Source organism: Diabrotica virgifera, chromosome 9 (assembly GCF_917563875.1).
Source record: "Diabrotica virgifera virgifera chromosome 9, PGI_DIABVI_V3a".
Classification (NCBI taxonomy): Eukaryota; Metazoa; Arthropoda; class Insecta; order Coleoptera; family Chrysomelidae; genus Diabrotica; species Diabrotica virgifera.
Window position 1 is genome coordinate 14,061,332 of NC_065451.1, and position 18,093 is coordinate 14,079,424.

Sequence of the window (18,093 nt, forward strand, 5' to 3'; positions counted from 1 at the left end):
ACAAAATATTTGAAACAATTTAAAGTCAGAAAACTAAAATATCACTTCTGGTGGTTGTTTTAGGGCGCCTCAGTTGAAATTTTAGCTTAAAATACAAATAAACAAATAATTAATTAAACTAATTATTGAAGGTTTACATCTTCATTTTGTATACGTAAACGTCATAACAATAACCCTACTTTTGACGGTTGGGTAAGATAGAAATTAAATGTTTTTAAGATAAGCTTAAATAAACTATAAAATATAAAATGGTATTTTAAAGATCTCGTAAAATTATAACACGTACAAAATGGAACAGGAGAAGGTAACGCTATTGCGTTATAGAGGGTCCAAATTGGACAAAGTGAAGAAGTTGGATATGTTTCCAAAAGTTGAAGAAACGTTTAAAGAAACGTCGTCTGTAGGCGGAACATGTAAGTGTACTTGATAAAACGATACTTTATTTCATAAGATCCAAGATAACTTAAAATTGCTGGTCTTAAAACTGATATTCCTAAAATCTCATGTTGGTGTATATTTGTCCAATAACTTCACAGTACAGTAGAACCCCGATTATCCGTACACGGGACCGGACGTGGCACGGATAATTGAAAAGTACAGATAAACCGGACATTTATTTCTTATTTGTGATAAATATGTACACACATACTTATGAACCTACCTGCTATAAAAAGTACTCTGCATAAATTCAAAAGGTCCGAAGGTTCTAGTTGCTTAAGTGTAGTAGAATATTGGTAGCTTTCTTGGCCACTTGATTAGTTTCTTTTTGGATTGATACCGTCCCATCATTTTCTTCATCTTGACTCTCATTTTCAGATGAATCAGTTTGAACGGTTCTTGTATTTTCAAGTTTTTGTGAAAATTACCTGCTTGCTTAGCACACATTGGTCCAAAGATTGTTTTCTTTGGTCAATCCCAATGCCCTGACCTTTTCTTCATAAACTATTTGGTTGGAAAGTGCTGGATGTTTTTAAAACAGTCAGACTTAGAGATGAAATTTTGTAGAATTTCGTATTGTTTCCTTGTCCTCCTCCTAAGTGCCTTCTCTATTGAGGTTGGTGATCAATATGGCAAATTTCTCTTTGTTCTGGGCTTGATGAATTAGGACAATTAGGTCAGGGAGCGTTTAAGTATTACATAACGCAATTGATTTTTGACCCCCCCTCCCCCTATGTAAGGCACCTTAATGGGGCGTTCACGTATTACGTAACGCAATTTGTGAAGATTTTTAACCCCCCTCCCACGTTACGTAATACTTGAACGGTCCCCTATGGCGCATTATGTGTCCCAGATATGACATCTTTCTAATTTTGATTGTATTGACCAGACGAGGATGTGTGTTCATTATTTCCAGTACTTCTTCATTCGTAGTTCTGCTGGTCCAGCTTATTTTCAGCATTCGGCGGTACATCCACGTTTCGAATGAATTCAGTTTGTTGACCTCATACTGTTTTAATGTCCAGATCTCACAGCTATATAGTAATAGAGACCACACATAACACTTTAGTGTTAGGTTCTTTGCCAACTTCATAGATTTGTGATAATTTATTTATTTGTTTATTACGGGATACCCGATTTTTACAAATAACAAAAATAAAGTATCCTAACCATAACACAAATACTAAACTAAGTATTAAACAAGTAATTGGACTTCGTAAGTCCTAGGTTTTCACCCAAAGTAATCGAAAGTAGAACTGGAAGACGATATTTGAATTTTACGTGTAACTTTGCGTGGATTGATATATGAATTTACTAATTTTGAGTCATTTTTACTAAACTTTGGGTCATCATTGTTTAAACAGAAATAACTTTAAAACCGGAACTAAAGATTCAAATTCAACTTTTCAATACGCTTCGATTTATGTGTTACCTACATACTATTTTTGTGCCTATAATGAGTATAATGGCACTTCTGGTTATAACTTTTTAACCGGAAATTATATAAAAACCCAAAATGTTACAGTTGTTCTCATCTTGCTAAGCCACGTTGAATAATATATCACTTATACTATTTCGGTGACTTTAAAATAGTACTTACGGTTGCAACTCTAAAACCGAAATTCGACGTCAAATTTCTCATATTTAATAATACCATCCTTGGGTTATAAGCTTTTATTCGACACCTCATTTGTCATTCTATCTGTATTAATCACGGAGGAGTTGTATTCGCGGATGGACAGACAGACGGACAGACAGTCATGAAACGGGAAGTGTATATTTGTTCTTGTCTTGCGAAGGCGCGTCGAATAATATATCACTTGTACTATTCCGGTGACTTTAAAACAGTACTGTTTGGAATTTACTCGTTTCCTGTCGCTGATAATCGAAATAAACACTAGTGGACTGTATGATACTTGTAATTAATTGAAAGAGGTACAAATTACATAAAATACACTTCTTGGTTCGCGTATTCGTCTGTAGTCTGTTTTCTTGTCTACACTCTTAACAACATTCGTTCCCGAATTCTAGTTTTTAGGTGTCACTGAGGCGCGCGCGGTGTTGCCACCGTTGCCATTTTTTATAAAGGTTAAAAGTCCTAACATAGCCCCCCTTTTGAAGGGCACCTTCAAAAATATATACATAAAATATTGAATAGTAAAATATCTAAATACACAAAAAATAAAACAAACACAAATAATTGTCAATTGTTGATGTCTTCTTGCATTGGTAAAGGACACAAATGTCTTACTGAACGAGTAACTGATCCCTTCATGGTGGTTACTTCTGCTACTCTGGTTTCTCCATCTCTACCTTGACATAACTTAGTGATTCGTCCAGTAATCCATTGACAAGGAGGAACAGAATCATTTTTAATAAGAACCAGGGTTCCTAATCGAATTTTGCTAGCTGGATCCTTCCATTTGTACTGTTGATGTAATTGAGACATATATTGTTTGGAAAATTGACCCCAAAATTGCTGGTACAGCTGCTGCACATGTTGGAATCTGGTTAAGCGACAGCTGGCTATATTGTGAACGTCATACTCTGGCAATGACGTAAGAGGTCTACCAATTAGGAAATGGGAAGGTGTAATAGGAGATAAGTCATTAGGACTATTTGACATGTCAAACAATGGTCGTGAATTTAATATACCTTCTATCTGTACGATAAGGGTGTTAAATTCTTCAAATGTTACATTATTATTAATTAATATTCGTTTCAAATGATGCTTAGTGCTTTTAACAGCTGCTTCCCACAGCCCCCCATGATTAGGTGTATAAGGAGGAATGAAGATCCATTTTATTCGTAGCTCGCTTGTAGCCGTTTCAATAGAATTGTAATTTTTCTGTAAAAAATGTCCTAACTGTTTCAGATAATTGTTGGCTCCTACAAAGGTACTGCCGTTGTCTGAATAAATAGTACTAGGTATACCACGTCGAGCGGTAAATCTTTTTAAACTTGCTAAAAAATTCTCTTTTGTGAGGTCCGACACAACTTCTAAATGGACAGCTTTTGTGCAAAAGCAAATGAATAATGCCAAATAACATTTTAATAGTTTAGCTCCGCGCCCCTTTTTACTAAGAATATTAAAAGGACCTGCATAATCTATACCAGTCACATCAAATGGAAAATTAGGTTTAATTCGATTATTTGGTAGATTTGACATTGGACTTAAAAAGGGTGTAGGATTAAACTTGAAACAAGTCAAACAATTTTTGACAGTTTGTTTTGCTAAGACACGTCCTGCTATAGGCCAGTAACGTTGTCTTACTGATGCAAGCAATAATTGAGGACCTGGATGAAATAGTTGCTTATGTTTATACTCAAAAATTAACTTAGTAAAATAGTGTTTGGATAACAGAAGAATAGGATGTCTAGTATTGAACGATAAATACGTATTGTTGAGTCTTCCACCTACTCGAAGAATTCCTTTATTATCCAAAAATGGAGTTAATGAAGAAAGTCTATTATTTTTTGGATGTTGCTTGCCCCTTTTGAAAAAGGATAATTCGTCAGCAAATGACTCTAATTGAGCTTGTTTGACGATACTAATATGGGCTTCATCTAATTCTGCAATAGATAAATTACCCGTACGTTTATTAGATTTATTTCTTAAATTGTAAATGAAACGTAAACAATAGGCTGTTATTCTTTGAAGTGTAATAAAATGTGAGTATCTAGTGATTAAATCTGACAATTGTACTGATATAACTTGAAACACTTTAGAAGTCTTTTTCAACTCTGTCAGTTCTGAAGTTTTTAACTTAAAATCCACATTAGGCCATTCTGGCTGTGGCAATTGCAAAAACAGTGGTCCGTTCCACCAAATTGTATTGGAAATTAATTTTTCAGGCATAATACCACGAGATGCAATATCTGCTGGGTTACTTGAACTGTTAACATAATTCCAGGTAAATGTGTTGGACAACGATTGAATTTTGGATACTCGATTAGCAACGAAAACTTGTAATTTACTAGGATCCGTATGAATCCAACTTAGTGCTACCTGAGAATCAGACCACATGAAAATAGGAACATTGACTTGAATGGCTTCTGTTACGGTGTTTATTAGTTGTGCACCTAATAAACAAGCACAGAGTTCTAGTTTCGGAATAGTTACAAGTTTGATTGGTGCAACTTTAGTTTTTGAACACAAGAGATTAATGTGATATTGATTTGAATCATCGATGCTTCGAAGGTAAATGCACGCAGCATATGCAGCTTTTGATGCATCACAAAAACAATGAATATCAAGTAAAGTATTCGAGACAACTTTACGAGGAATAGATATCTGATTAAAAATATTAATATTATTTTGAAATTGTAACCAAGTCTGTTGCAAATCCAAAGGGATTGGAGTGTCCCACGAAATATGAAGAGTCCATAATTGCTGAACGAGCATTTTTGCAATAATAATAGACGGGCTTAACAGACCTAGAGGGTCATATATTTGTGCAATATTCGATAGAATATGTCTTTTAGTAAATGGTTCGTGACTACGTAATTTGTTTATGTTAAAGGTAAACGAATCAGAAGAATTTAGCCACTGGACACCTAATGTTTTACAACTATCGTGATCTCCCAAATTTAATACTGAATTTGAGACATCGGATTCTTGAAAATCTGTAATTACTTGCTGATCATTTGAAATCCATTTTCTCAGAATAAAATGAGCTGATTTGAGCATATTGTAAATAGATTTGCATCTTTCTTGTAGTTCGCTTAGATCATTAGATCCTGTTAATAAATCATCAACATACATATCATTTAAAATTGTGCTAGAAGCTAATGGAAACTTGTCTAAATTGTCTTCAGCTAATGTTCTGATACATTTAATTGCTAAATAAGGTGCTGATCTAGTGCCATATGTGACAGTATTCAGTTGATAAATAGAAAATTCTTCATTATTATTTTCACGCCAAAGAATTTGTTGTAAATATTTATGTTCTGGATGTATGAGTATCTGTCTGTACATTTTAGAAATATCTGCTGATACAACATATTTATAAATTCTGAATCTTAGCAAAATGTTTAAAATATCGTTTTGCACTTTAGGACCTACATATTGAAGGTCATTAAGAGAATATCCTGATGAGCTCTGGCAGCTTCCATCAAAGACAGTTCTAAGTTTTGTAGTTACACTAGACTCTTTTAATATACCATGATGTGGTAAAAAATAGGAATGTTCTGAATTAATAGAAATTTTACTCATATGACCTAGGTTTTCATATTCATGAATAAATTCAAAATAGAGTTGTTTAAAATAGGAATTGGAGAATTTTGATTCTAATGACTTAAATCTTTTAATAGCTGTTTGCTTTGAATCACCTAATAGACTAGGAGAATATTTTAATGGTAATTTTACCACGAATTGTCCATTCTCATTACGAGATGTGTCTTGTTTAAATAAAGATTCGCAAATGAGATCGTCTTGAGACAGAAATTCATTCTTGGTTTGAACATCCTCTAGTTCCCAAAACTTTTTTAATTGATCATCCTCAGGGATGTGTACTTCAACAAAATTGCATACATATTTATCTGAAATAATTGGAACTGTACCTGTTACAACCCAACCTAAATGAGTATTGATTAGTAATGGAAGATTTTTACCTAATGATATTTTATCTTGCAATATAAGATCCCAAAAAATGTGAGCGCCTAATAACAAGTCAATTTCTTTAGGACAATTGAATTCTGGATCTGCTAAATTAATATTGTGAGGTAATCGAATATTATTCATATCAATAGGATAAGCAGGTAATCTACTTGATATAACGGGTACTACAAAACATGATATACTAGAATTGAAATCTGAAAATTGTGAAAATATTTTTAATGAACATTTTTTACTAATGTTAGAAGAACGCTGACTAATACCAGTAATTGAACAGTTTGTATCAGTTAATTGTAGTTTTAATTTATTGCAAAAGCGTTCGGTGATTAAATTCATTTGTGCACCGCAATCAAGTAATGCTCGGCACTTATGAAACTTACCATCTTGGTCTTTAATATTACACATAACTGTAGCTAATAAAACTTGACTCTCATTTTTTGCAAAATTTATACTTATTTGCTGTTCTACACCATCATTTCTATGATCAAAAGTACTAGGTGAACTTACTTGATGATTAGTGTCACGAATTGAAACTTCTGCATAATCTTTATGAAGCAACGTGTTATGTTTGTGAGTCTTACAAACAGGACATGGACCAAATTTACAATTTCTCTTATCATGACCACTTAATAAACAATTTTCGCATAATTTAAGTTTTCTAACTTCCCGAAACCTCTCTTCGACTGATAACGCTTTAAAGGTGGGACATTTATAAATTGAATGTTCCTTTCTACAAAAATTACATCGGTTTTTAACCGCAAAGTGCACTAGATTGTTAGATCTGTTATGATACTTATTTGAACTTGAAGACTGTGATTTAGCCGTTTGAGATTCATCCAAACTTTGTAGTATGTCCGTCTTATTTTTTAAAAAATTGATAAAATGTTCTAAAGTAGGCAAATCGCTTGCAACCTTAGTTTCTTTCCATTCGCGTATAGTATTTTTCTGGAACTTGTTGATTAAGATATGTATCATAAATGAATCATATAACTTTTCTTTTGGTACGTCTATACCTTCCAAAGAAGTTAAATGTTTGGATATCTCGTCTAACATATTTCGAAAACTAGCATAATTATAATTATCTTTTTGCATCATGGTTAAATTTAGTAATGATTTAAAGTGGCTGTCTATTAAAAACTGTTTTTTATCGAACCTATCGCATAATAAATCCCAGGCTTTCTGAAATGGTTTATCTACGCTCTCTAAACCTTCAATACAACTGGCTGCGTACCCTTGCAAGGAAGCCTTCAAGAAATGAAACTTCTGCCCATCACTAAGGGATGCATTATTCGCAATGGTCGCATTGAAGCTATTTTTGAAACTAACCCAAAATTGAAACTCCCCAGAGAACGTTTGCAATTTTATTCTCGGTAATAGGACATTTTGCAGGGGATCACTCACTGCTTTAAATTCACTAGATTGACCTAATTGACCGTATTGTACGTTATTACTGTTTACCGCTACCGGTCTTAAAATGGTTTTTAAATATGCTTGTGCCGCATAAAATCGATTTTCAAACTCCTCTCTTTCTGAATAGTGCTCCGGTAATTGACCCTCAGAACATTTCTTTTCTATCTCTGTTTGAACTATATCAAAATCATTTAATAAGTTTATATGATTATCATATCTAAATTGAACATCTTGAATATCAAAGTCACCCTTGTCTTTTGTTTTAGTAATGAATTTCTCTAGCAAAGTTAACTTTTGTTTATTTGTTCCACGAAGTCTAACTAAATCTTTTAAATCGTCTACTACTACTACTTCATTTGAGGTCGCCATCTTAGTAAATAAAATTGATAAACTCGACAAATGGGTACTTATAATTTAACTATGGATTATTATTGAAATTAAATATGAAAACACATATATAATTGTACACAAATATCGCAAACAGAAGGTAATATCATTTAACTAGATTGATATTGATAGAATTGCATAAAATCGTTTATAATTATTGTCAAATAAACCAACGAATTATAAAATGATCGGTTAAGAATGAAATATATAAAAATGGAAGGATCTGACCTTTATTTGCAGTGGTCCTGATGAATAGCTGTCGCTTGTCGCGTACCTTGTTGTACGTACTTCTCTTTCGCTGAATTGGGCCACTGGAAATGACACTAGAACTTGGAACTATTAACTTGGTTAGCGTCTACTAGTTTTTGGCGCTAATATTGCCTCATGCCGGCTAATAGATAATAAATTCGGCTCTTTTGACCAAAATGTTTGGAATTTACTCGTTTCCTGTCGCTGATAATCGAAATAAACACTAGTGGACTGTATGATACTTGTAATTAATTGAAAGAGGTACAAATTACATAAAATACACTTCTTGGTTCGCGTATTCGTCTGTAGTCTGTTTTCTTGTCTACACTCTTAACAACATTCGTTCCCGAATTCTAGTTTTTAGGTGTCACTGAGGCGCGCGCGGTGTTGCCACCGTTGCCATTTTTTATAAAGGTTAAAAGTCCTAACAAGTACTTCTGGTCGAATTTCTAAAATCGGAAGTCCTAGGTCAAATTTCTCACTTTTAGTACCATCTTTGGATTATAAGCTTTCATTCGACACCTAATTTGTTATTCTACCTGGTATAGTGACGTAGGAGTTATATTCGCGGGCGGACGGACCGACGCACAAACAGCGTAGGTCAAATTTCTCACCTATAGCACCATCCTTGGATTATAAGCTTTCATTTGACACCTCATTTATCATTCATCTGATATAATGATGGAGGAGTTATATTCGCGGTCGTACGGACCGACGGAAAGACAGCCTAGGTCAAATATCTCACCTTTAGTACCATCCTTGGATTATAAGCTTTCATTTGACACCTCATTTGTCATTCTACCTGGTATAATGATGGAGGAGTTATATTCGCGGTCGGACAGACCATTAAGGTCAAATATCTCACCTTTATTACCATCCTTGGATTATCAGCTTTCATTTGACACCTTATTTGTCATTCTACCTGGTATAATGACGGAGGAGTTATATTCCCGGTCGTACGGACCGACGGAAAGACAGCCTGGGTCAGATATCTCACCTTTAGTACCCTTTGATTATCAGCTTTCATTTGACACCTCATTTGTCATTCTACCTGGTATAATGACGGAGAAGTTATATTCGCGTTCGTACGGACCGACGGAAAGACAGCCTAGCTCAAATATCTCACCTTTAGTACCATCCTTGGATTATAAGCTTTTATTTGACACCTCATTTATCATTCAAGCTGGTATAATGATGGAGGAGTTATATTCGCGGTCGGAGGGACCGACGCACAGACCGCCTTAGTCAAATATCTCACCTTTAGTACCATCCTTGGATTATAAGCTTTCATTTGACACCTCATTTGTCATTCTACCTGGTATAATGACGGAGGAGTTATATTCCCGGTCGTACGGACCGACGGAAAGACAGCCTGGGTCAAATGTCTCACCTTTAGTACCATCCTTGGATTATCAGCTTTCTTTTGACACCTAATTTGTCATTCTACCTGATATAATGACGGAGAAGTTATATTCGCGGTCGTACGGACCGACGGAAAGACAGCCTAGAGAGCTCAAATATCTCACCTTTAGTACCATCCTTGGATTATAAGCTTTCATTTGACACCTCATTTGTCATTCTACCTGGTATAATGATGGAGGAGCTATATTCACGGTCGGACAGACCGACGGACAGACCGCCAAGGTCAAATATCTCACCTTTAGTACCATCCTTGGATTATCAGCTTTCATTTGCCACGTCATTTGTCATTCTAGCTGGTATATTGACGGAGGAGTTGTGATTGCAGACAGACGGACGGACAGACGGACGTGGATAATACAAAGTTTTCACATTTTTTCAAAATTGGGTGAAAACAATAATCAAGAAGGAGTAGTTCCCTAGGTTGGCTGTATACCATATAGTCTCTCTAACATGAAAAAACTCTAACATGAAGTAAAAACCACTTCTATGTAATAGGTATATATTTATTAAAAATTAAAAAAAAAATTTAATAAACATGTATACCTATTACATAGAAGTGGTTTTTACTTCATGTTAGAGTTTTTAACTATATTAAATAATTATTAAATTTTGTTAAGCCAATGATTAAAATTTAAGAAAATTAAATTTCCTGAAAATATTATTAAAATGAAAATCGCTGACAATTAAAATCAAATGAAATGAAGAGAAAAATTAAATCATATTTAGTTCTGTAGTCTTCTAATGAACTGATATTTAGCCTTGACCTTAATTCCACCGAAGACATGTTCTTTAAGTTTAATCTATGAGCACAAATTCGGAGAAACAAATTTTGAATTTTTTCAAGGGTGTAAATATGGTTAAAATAGTATGGTGACCATACTATTGAAGCATTAGACAGGATGCTGCGGATGAAAGTAAGATAGAAAATTCTTAATGTGCGTACGGAAAGATCTCGAGTTTCTTGTGATAAAACCTAGATTACGGTATGCTTTATTTGACAAATTGCTAATGTGTGGAATAAATGACAAGGAACTGTCAAATAACACCCCCAAATCTTTTATTTCAGTCACTCTTGAGAGAAGGCTTGTATTAATGTGATAGTCAAACACATTATTTTTAGATTTACTAAAGGATATAACAAAACACTTATCTTTATTCAACTGGAGACAATTGGAAAGAGACCAATTGTATAGAGAAGTCGTGTTTTCCTGGATCCTTAGACAATTAGACTGATTTGAAACTTTGAAATATACCTAGCTTAAGGTCATCAGCAAATAGCAAAACTGACAAACTTTTATTACCTCAGAAATATCATTATTAAACAAGTTAAAGAGAAGAGGACCCACATGTGAGCCTTGTGGGACCCCTGAACTGACCAAGATAGGAATCGAAAGTGAGCCCTTTATAAAAACATACTGAACTCTTTCATTAAGATAACTACTCAACCATGAAAGAAACCACTCAGGAAAACCAATACATCTTAATTTAAAGATGAGTAAAGAGTGGATTACGCTGTGTCAAAGGCCTTCGAGAAATCAGTATAAATGAGTCGACAGTTTCCCTTTTCCATTTCTATTTAAAAATGTTTGTTCAATTGTTAAAGCATTTCTTTTGCGTTTACCACTGGTTATTTCCATTTTGAAGAAAAGGACATGTGTTTAGAATATATCAGAGTAACGACTCTTTTCTAGTGTGCAACTAAATCTCATACATTTGGCATAACACACAATAGCAGCTGACAAGTGAGTAATTTCCAGGGATTCCTCAAGCACTGTTGATATCGCTATTGCATTATGCGTCTCCCTCATGGCATATATAGTATCCATCGAGTGATTTACAGTGAAGCTATTTTGATAAAACCTCAAAAATGCAATTTGAATAATGGAAAATCATAGCACAGATAATCCACAGCCCGGATAAGCTTCTCATAAATAATCAGTATTCTATACTGTACTTTTAGGAATAAAATTAAGTTAGAGGTATTCCAAATATGCTTGCATTATAGGGTACAAATAACTATTTTTCAAAAATGGTTCAATCTCATAGATTAATCTTCGTTTTCTTTGTTTATTTTAGTTTCAATTATCAGTTTCTTACTAATAATATGGCTAATATATTCTGAAATAAGTTACTACTTGGATAGCAAATTCATTTTCAAGTTTTCGCCAGATGTGGAATTAGACGAACAGTTGAAAATTAACATTGATCTAACAGTCGCTATGCCATGTCACTGTAAGTATTATAATAGTGTGTAATTATATAACATTTTTTCATTTTATTTATTTTTTAAATGATATGGAATCTGTATCTGTATGAATTTTAATGTATTATTGTAATAATTGATCCTGTATATATCCTGTAATAATGGTAATGCAACTATGAAATATAACATACCAAAAAAAAATAACTACAGATCAGGTGTAAACAATGTAGCTCTCATAATAACAGAAAAACTGAGATGATTGTGACATATAGCATTATCACAACATACCATTCATCACAGGATGACTTCTTCATGTCGTAGCTGTGTGGAATTAGAAGTAAGGAAACATCCATAAACTGCATAATAAAAAATTTGGACTTATTAATACCCTGCCTCTGCTTCGTCATAAAGCATCTTTTACTGTTGAGGCTCATATTCAGATTCATCGAAATAGATCAAAATAGAATCAGCATATTGAGCGAAAATTCTGTTATTTTTTATTTTTACAGTTTTTTGGTGTAAAAATATATACCACCTGTTATACATACATATTCTTTCAATTGGAATTGAACTGAAGGACAGTAAAGCTAGTAAAAAATTATTATACAGTGAGCACGCAAAGGTTGAAATGAATTCATTTTCTCGAGAATGGACGATTTTGGAAAAATATCCCGAAACAGGTCAATTTTTATTTTTAAATTGCGACTTTTTGGCATATGTATAATACTAGTGACGTCACCCATCTGGGCGTGATGACGTCATCTATATTTTTTAAATGAGAATAGGGGTCGTGTGATAGCTCATTTGAAAGGTAATTTAATTCTCTATTCACTAATATAAACATTAATATAATTATTTATATAAGGTGTCCAAAAAAAATTTTTTTTAATTAAATTTATTGACGTAAAATGGAGACTGTGTGTAATTTATTTAACTCAAAATACATTTTACAGCTATCAGAAAACAGGAAATAATGTTTATTTGACAAATAAATATTGTTATTTGCTTAAATTCAATATTAAAGCCGCCACCCACCTTCCTCTTGACAGTTTGAACATTTAATTTAAGCAAAAGCAATGACTATTTTTCAAATAAACATTTTTTTCTGTTTTCTAAGAGCAGTAAAATGTATTTTGAACTAAATAAATAACATGAGTTCTTCTTTTTATGTCAATAAATTTAATTAAAAAAAAAATTTTTTGGGCACTCGGTATAAATAATTATGTAAATGTTTATATTACTGAATAGAGAATTAAATTACTTTTCAAGTGAGCTATCACACAACACCTATTCCCATTTAAAAAAATCATCGATGACGTCATCACGCCCAGATGGTGACGTCACTAGTATGATATATATGCCAAGAAGTCGTAATTTAAAAATAAAAATTGACCTGTTTTGGGATTTTTTCCAAAACCGTCCATTCTCTAGAAAATGAATTTATTCCAACCTTTACGTGCTCACTGTATTTACATGCATACATACATAATCGGTTGCCTCTTTTACCATTAGGTGTCGAGGATTCCTCCTTTATATAATACTCTGCAAATTTACGCCACTTCTTCCTATCTGCTGCTAAAACTTTTGCTTCTTGCCACGATGTTCCTCTTTTCTTGAGTATTTCGTTTACACTAGTGTTCCAGCTTTTCCTTGGTCTGCCCCTCCTGCTTTTACCCACTGCTTTGGCCTCCCATGTCATTTTCACTTGTCTCTCACCACTCATTCTTATCACTGTATTTATAGAGAAAATAGCGACAAATTTAAATACACCAAACGACGTTGGATGTGCACTTATGCCCCCTTCCCACTCATCCTCCGGTGGTATATCATATAAAGTAACATTTAAAGGGTTTTTACTCATGTATTTAGTGGCTTTAAACATATATTTAGTACCAGTACTGAAGATGGAATATTCATTCTGAAAACATTCTGTGACTTGGCCCGAAAGGGTTCTTTTAAATAAATGTACCTCTTGTAAAGGATTTTTTTAATATTGTTTTTTATTTCTATATATAGTTATAGGTGCTGATATCCTAGACTCTACCAATCAAAATACATTTAAATTTGGCACCCTTGAAGAAGAGGATACTTGGTTTGAATTGGCTCCAAATCAACAGATTCATTTTGATAATAAGAAACACTTTAATTCTTATTTAAGAGAAGAGTACCACGCAGTGAAGGTAATTGCATATACTCATTGTTCATATTATATGTCAATGCTAGGAATGACTTTCGAAATTTTGTATGAAATATGTATTGCTATTTTGTACTTCATCTGTAAATGCTATATGCGTTAATAAAATTTTGATTTGATTTGATTTGAAGAGTACCACGCAGTGAAAGTAATTGCATATAGGTACTCACTGTTCATATTATTTGTCAAGGCTAGGAATGACTTTCGAAATTTTACCCATCTGCGTGAGGACAGACAGAGAAGTATTCGGGGAAAAAGAAATGGTTGAACTCCGGGACTTGTCTACCTGATTTTTTAACGTACTTGCTCTAGTTTACTTTTCTTACTAAGATAATTTGCAGTAGTTTTAATGGGCATCAAATGAGCATGCTGATTGTAGGGTTTTCAAAGTTGTTCCTAGTTTTGACCAACTGTACAATGTCTTATCTTCTCAGACTAATATTACATGGTAATTGATGGACTAATCATTTTCGTAGGATTTACTATGGAAGAGCCGTTTTTCAACCCACTTCGGGGACTTACCACCAAGAAGTCACATTCCGAACGTTCCTCACGACGCTTGCCGAATACACGGTGATCTAATACTAAATAAGGTCGCTGGTAATTTCCACATTACCGCAGGAAAGAGCCTACATCTTCCAAGAGGACATGTACATATCAATGCCTTTATGTCAGAAAGGGATTATAATTTTTCGCACAGGATAAATAAGTTCAGTTTTGGGGATCCCAGTCCTGGAATTGTACATCCTTTGGAGGGAGATGAATTAGTAGGAGACTATGGTAAATTTGCATATATTGTTCATGTTTAAAGTTAACACCACAAGTTTATTAGTTCTTTTCCATTTTGCCTATATATCCTTCACCTCCTTATTTTTTATTTGGAGTAATTTTTTCCTTACTTTTCTTCCATAAATTGTATCTTTGCAATAATCTAGTCAAATTGGAAGTAATTCTCACTAATTAAATGTAAAAGCAAAAAGAAATCCAACGAACCGGACAACTAAAGATTTCTTACTCTTGAAAACAAATTTTGTTTACAACCCAAATCCGAGCCTTCTACAATTTAAAAGGCATACGGACGATAAATGCATAAACATTGGGGAATCTACAATATGCGTTCTATGACATGTCAATTTATCTAGGTAAAAATCCAACGAATTTGATTTCTACTACTTAATTTGTAGTCAACGAAGGTTCAGAGACCACCACCATTTGTTTATGCACATTTCGTTCTCTTGAACTCCTCAGAAAAGCCTGTAGTTGCTGTTACGTCTTTTGCAAATTATTTTTCATTAATTTGCTAACATGACAGGAAGATTTAGTTTCGATTCATAGCACACAAGGGCCTGTCCTGAGGAGTTCAAGAGAACGAAATGTGCATAAACAGGTGGTGTAGGTCTGAAACGAAATTAAATCTTAAGCTTTGTTTCATTTCTCACTAATGTGGTTGAAAAACATAATGTCCGTTTTTTTTTAGGCAGAACGCTTTTCAACTACTTCATAGAAGTTGTACCCACTAAAGTTAACACATTCCTTACATCAGTCAATACATACCAATACAGCGTTAAAGCTATAAGTAGACCAATAAACCACGACAAAGGCAGTCACGGCATTCCAGGGCTGTTCTTCAAGTACGACGTGTCTGCATTGAGGGTTGCCGTCAAACAGGAGAGAGATAGTCTAGGTACTTTTCTTGCCAGGTTGTGTTCCATTGTGGGAGGAGTTTTTGTTTGCTCAGGTATGTCTATTTTATTAAAAATTATATAAAAATAATGCTGGAGTTGCCGAAACAGTAGAGAATACAGACAGTTTTGAAATGATGAAAATATAACGTTATTATTAGTATAAATTCCTCTGTTCAGAGTTACATTATTTCTATTTAGCTGTTTTCACATTGTGTTGAAAGAAGTATGCTAAGTACATACAGTCGGAAAAATGGAAGAATACCCATGAACGATCACATCAATCACATATTATTCAGATTATTAATAATCTATCTCTTTCGTTTGACATTTATGGAAAGAAAACATCAAATACAAAATATCTGATTATATTGTGTAACCGTTAGTTTGTTTATGTTATGCACAACTTTCAAAGCAGTTGGTTATACAGTAACAATGTAAAACTGTCGTAGATGACAGAAAATGTATATATGCTTATTGATACAGTAAATACTGTGAAGATAGACAGTGTGGAATAACAGTTCAATCATCATCATCCAGCCTCAAAAGTCCACTGCTGAACATAGGCCTCCTCCCCTCGTTTCCAACCCCATCTATCCTGCGCCGCTCTCGTCCAGTTTTTATTTACTTTTCTTAAGTCGTCAGTCCATCTTGTAGGCGGTTGAACGACGTTTCTCGTGTCTTCTCTTGGCCTCCATTCCACTAACCTCTTCGTCCATCGCCCATCTGTCATTCTGGCTATGTGTCCTGCCCATCTCCACTTCAACCTGGCTATCCTCTCGATGACGTCAGTCACCTTTGTTCTTCTCCTGATTTCTTCGTTTCTGATTTTGTCTCGCAGAGTTATTCTTAACATTGACCGCTCCATTCTTCTCTGCGTGACTCTTAGTTTGGTAGCCGAGGCTTTTGTTAAGGTGAGTATTTCTGATCCGTACGTCAAGACTGGGAGGACGCACTGATCAAATACCTTTCTCTTTAGGCATGTGGGCAACTCACTTTTAAAAGTTTCTCTCAGTTTTCCAAATGCTGCCCACCCAAGACCTATTCTTCTCTTCAGTTCATGAGTCTGGTTATCCCTGCCAATCGTAATTTCATGTCCCAGGTATTTATATCTATCTACGAGTTCTATTTCCTTCCCAACAATACTGATGTTTTGGTTGGGTACCAAATTTGTCATTATTTTTGTTTTCGAGATGTTTATATTTAAATCTACATTTTCTGTAGCCACAACGAGTTCTTGTACCATCTCTCTTGCCATACCTAGATCCCCAGCTACTATGACTATATCATCGGCGAAGCGTAAGTTGTTTAGGTATTCTCCATCTATTTTTATTCCCTTTGTCATCCAATCCTAACTCTTAAAAGCATGTTCTAAGACCGTATTAAAAAGTTTAGGTGACATTGGGTCTCCTTGTCTAACCCCCCATTCTATTTTTATGCGATTACTGTTAGTATGTAATTTGACAGTGGTTGTTGCCTGTAAGTATATTTTGTGTAATAATTTTGTATACCTATAATCTAGCCTGCATTCTTTAAGCGCCTGTAATATTTTGCTAAGCTCAACTGTGTCAAAGGCTTTATGAAAATCGATAAAAACTAGAACTAGAGGTTTATTGCATTCCACTATTTTCTCTATTAGGGTTTTTATACTTTATAGATGGTCATTTGTTCCGTAACTTTTTCGGAATCCTGCCTGTTCTCTTGGTTGATAAGTCTCTAACAGTTCAATAAACAGTTCGAATGCAGAGTTTTACAGCAGAAAATCATTGCACCCTGTATCATCTGCATTTACAGTGATACCAACTTTCTATTATTAACATTGTATTTTTACTTTTGGTTTTAGGAATTATCAATGCGGTAGTACAGTTTGTATTGAATCAATTTAAAAAGAATCTCAAGAAAGAAGGAATCCAGATAGACAGCAACGTATCACTGGTAACTGGGGATGCTCCACTTCCAGGAGTTCGGACATTGTAATTTTTATACATCACATCTTTTTCTGTCATTGTTTTGTTTTGTATTTTATAAATGTCTTGATTTTAAATAAATTATTTTTACACAAAGTTTTTCAGTCATTATTCCTTGATTATTGTATCATTGTCTAGATGTTAATACTAGTCTGGGCGTAAGAACTTTACTTCCTGTGAAAAAAAGAGGCACTATACAACCTCTTAGTCTCTTCGTTTAGATTTTATAAAGAATTTCTACATATGTGTCAAGAGGCTGGTGGGTCTATAATTTTCCAAGTTATTAATATTGCCTTTTTTGTGTAACAAGACTATCACTGCAATGTTCGTGTCTTTTGAAATCGTACCCTAATGTAAGCATTTATTAAGCAGTTCCCTTGCTGACTTTAGTAGAATTTCTCCTCCTCCTTTTATTTCCTCCAAAAGTAGTCCCATCATCAACAGGCCATCGATGGTTCTTCATTTCCTTTAAAGCTGCTCTTACTTCTGACACTAATGGGTAAAAATCCTTCAGATTCCCGATT

General features: G+C 34.1%; 1 protein-coding gene across 1 annotated transcript; it reads left to right on the top strand.

The window, feature by feature from the left end:
* Positions 1-144: 144 nt before the first annotated feature.
* Positions 145-17,665, top strand: LOC114330662 (endoplasmic reticulum-Golgi intermediate compartment protein 2). The gene is made up of 6 exons (XM_028280069.2): positions 145-413; positions 11,600-11,755; positions 13,743-13,906; positions 14,397-14,700; positions 15,398-15,658; positions 17,446-17,665. Exons 1-6 carry the CDS (start codon positions 290-292, stop codon positions 17,577-17,579), a joined length of 1,143 nt encoding a protein of 380 aa, XP_028135870.2. The 5' UTR covers positions 145-289; the 3' UTR covers positions 17,580-17,665.
* Positions 17,666-18,093: the final 428 nt, after the last annotated feature.

Bases quoted from the DNA above. Each gene is read 5' to 3' on its own strand.
- LOC114330662 (XM_028280069.2), top strand. From the start codon at position 290: ATGGAACAGGAGAAGGTAACGCTATTGCGTTATAGAGGGTCCAAATTG. The intron at 14,701-15,397 runs GTAAATTTGCAT...GTTTTTTTTTAG, and splicing joins TGAATTAGTAGGAGACTATG to GCAGAACGCTTTTCAACTAC. The intron at 15,659-17,445 runs GTATGTCTATTT...TTTTGGTTTTAG, and splicing joins AGGAGTTTTTGTTTGCTCAG to GAATTATCAATGCGGTAGTA.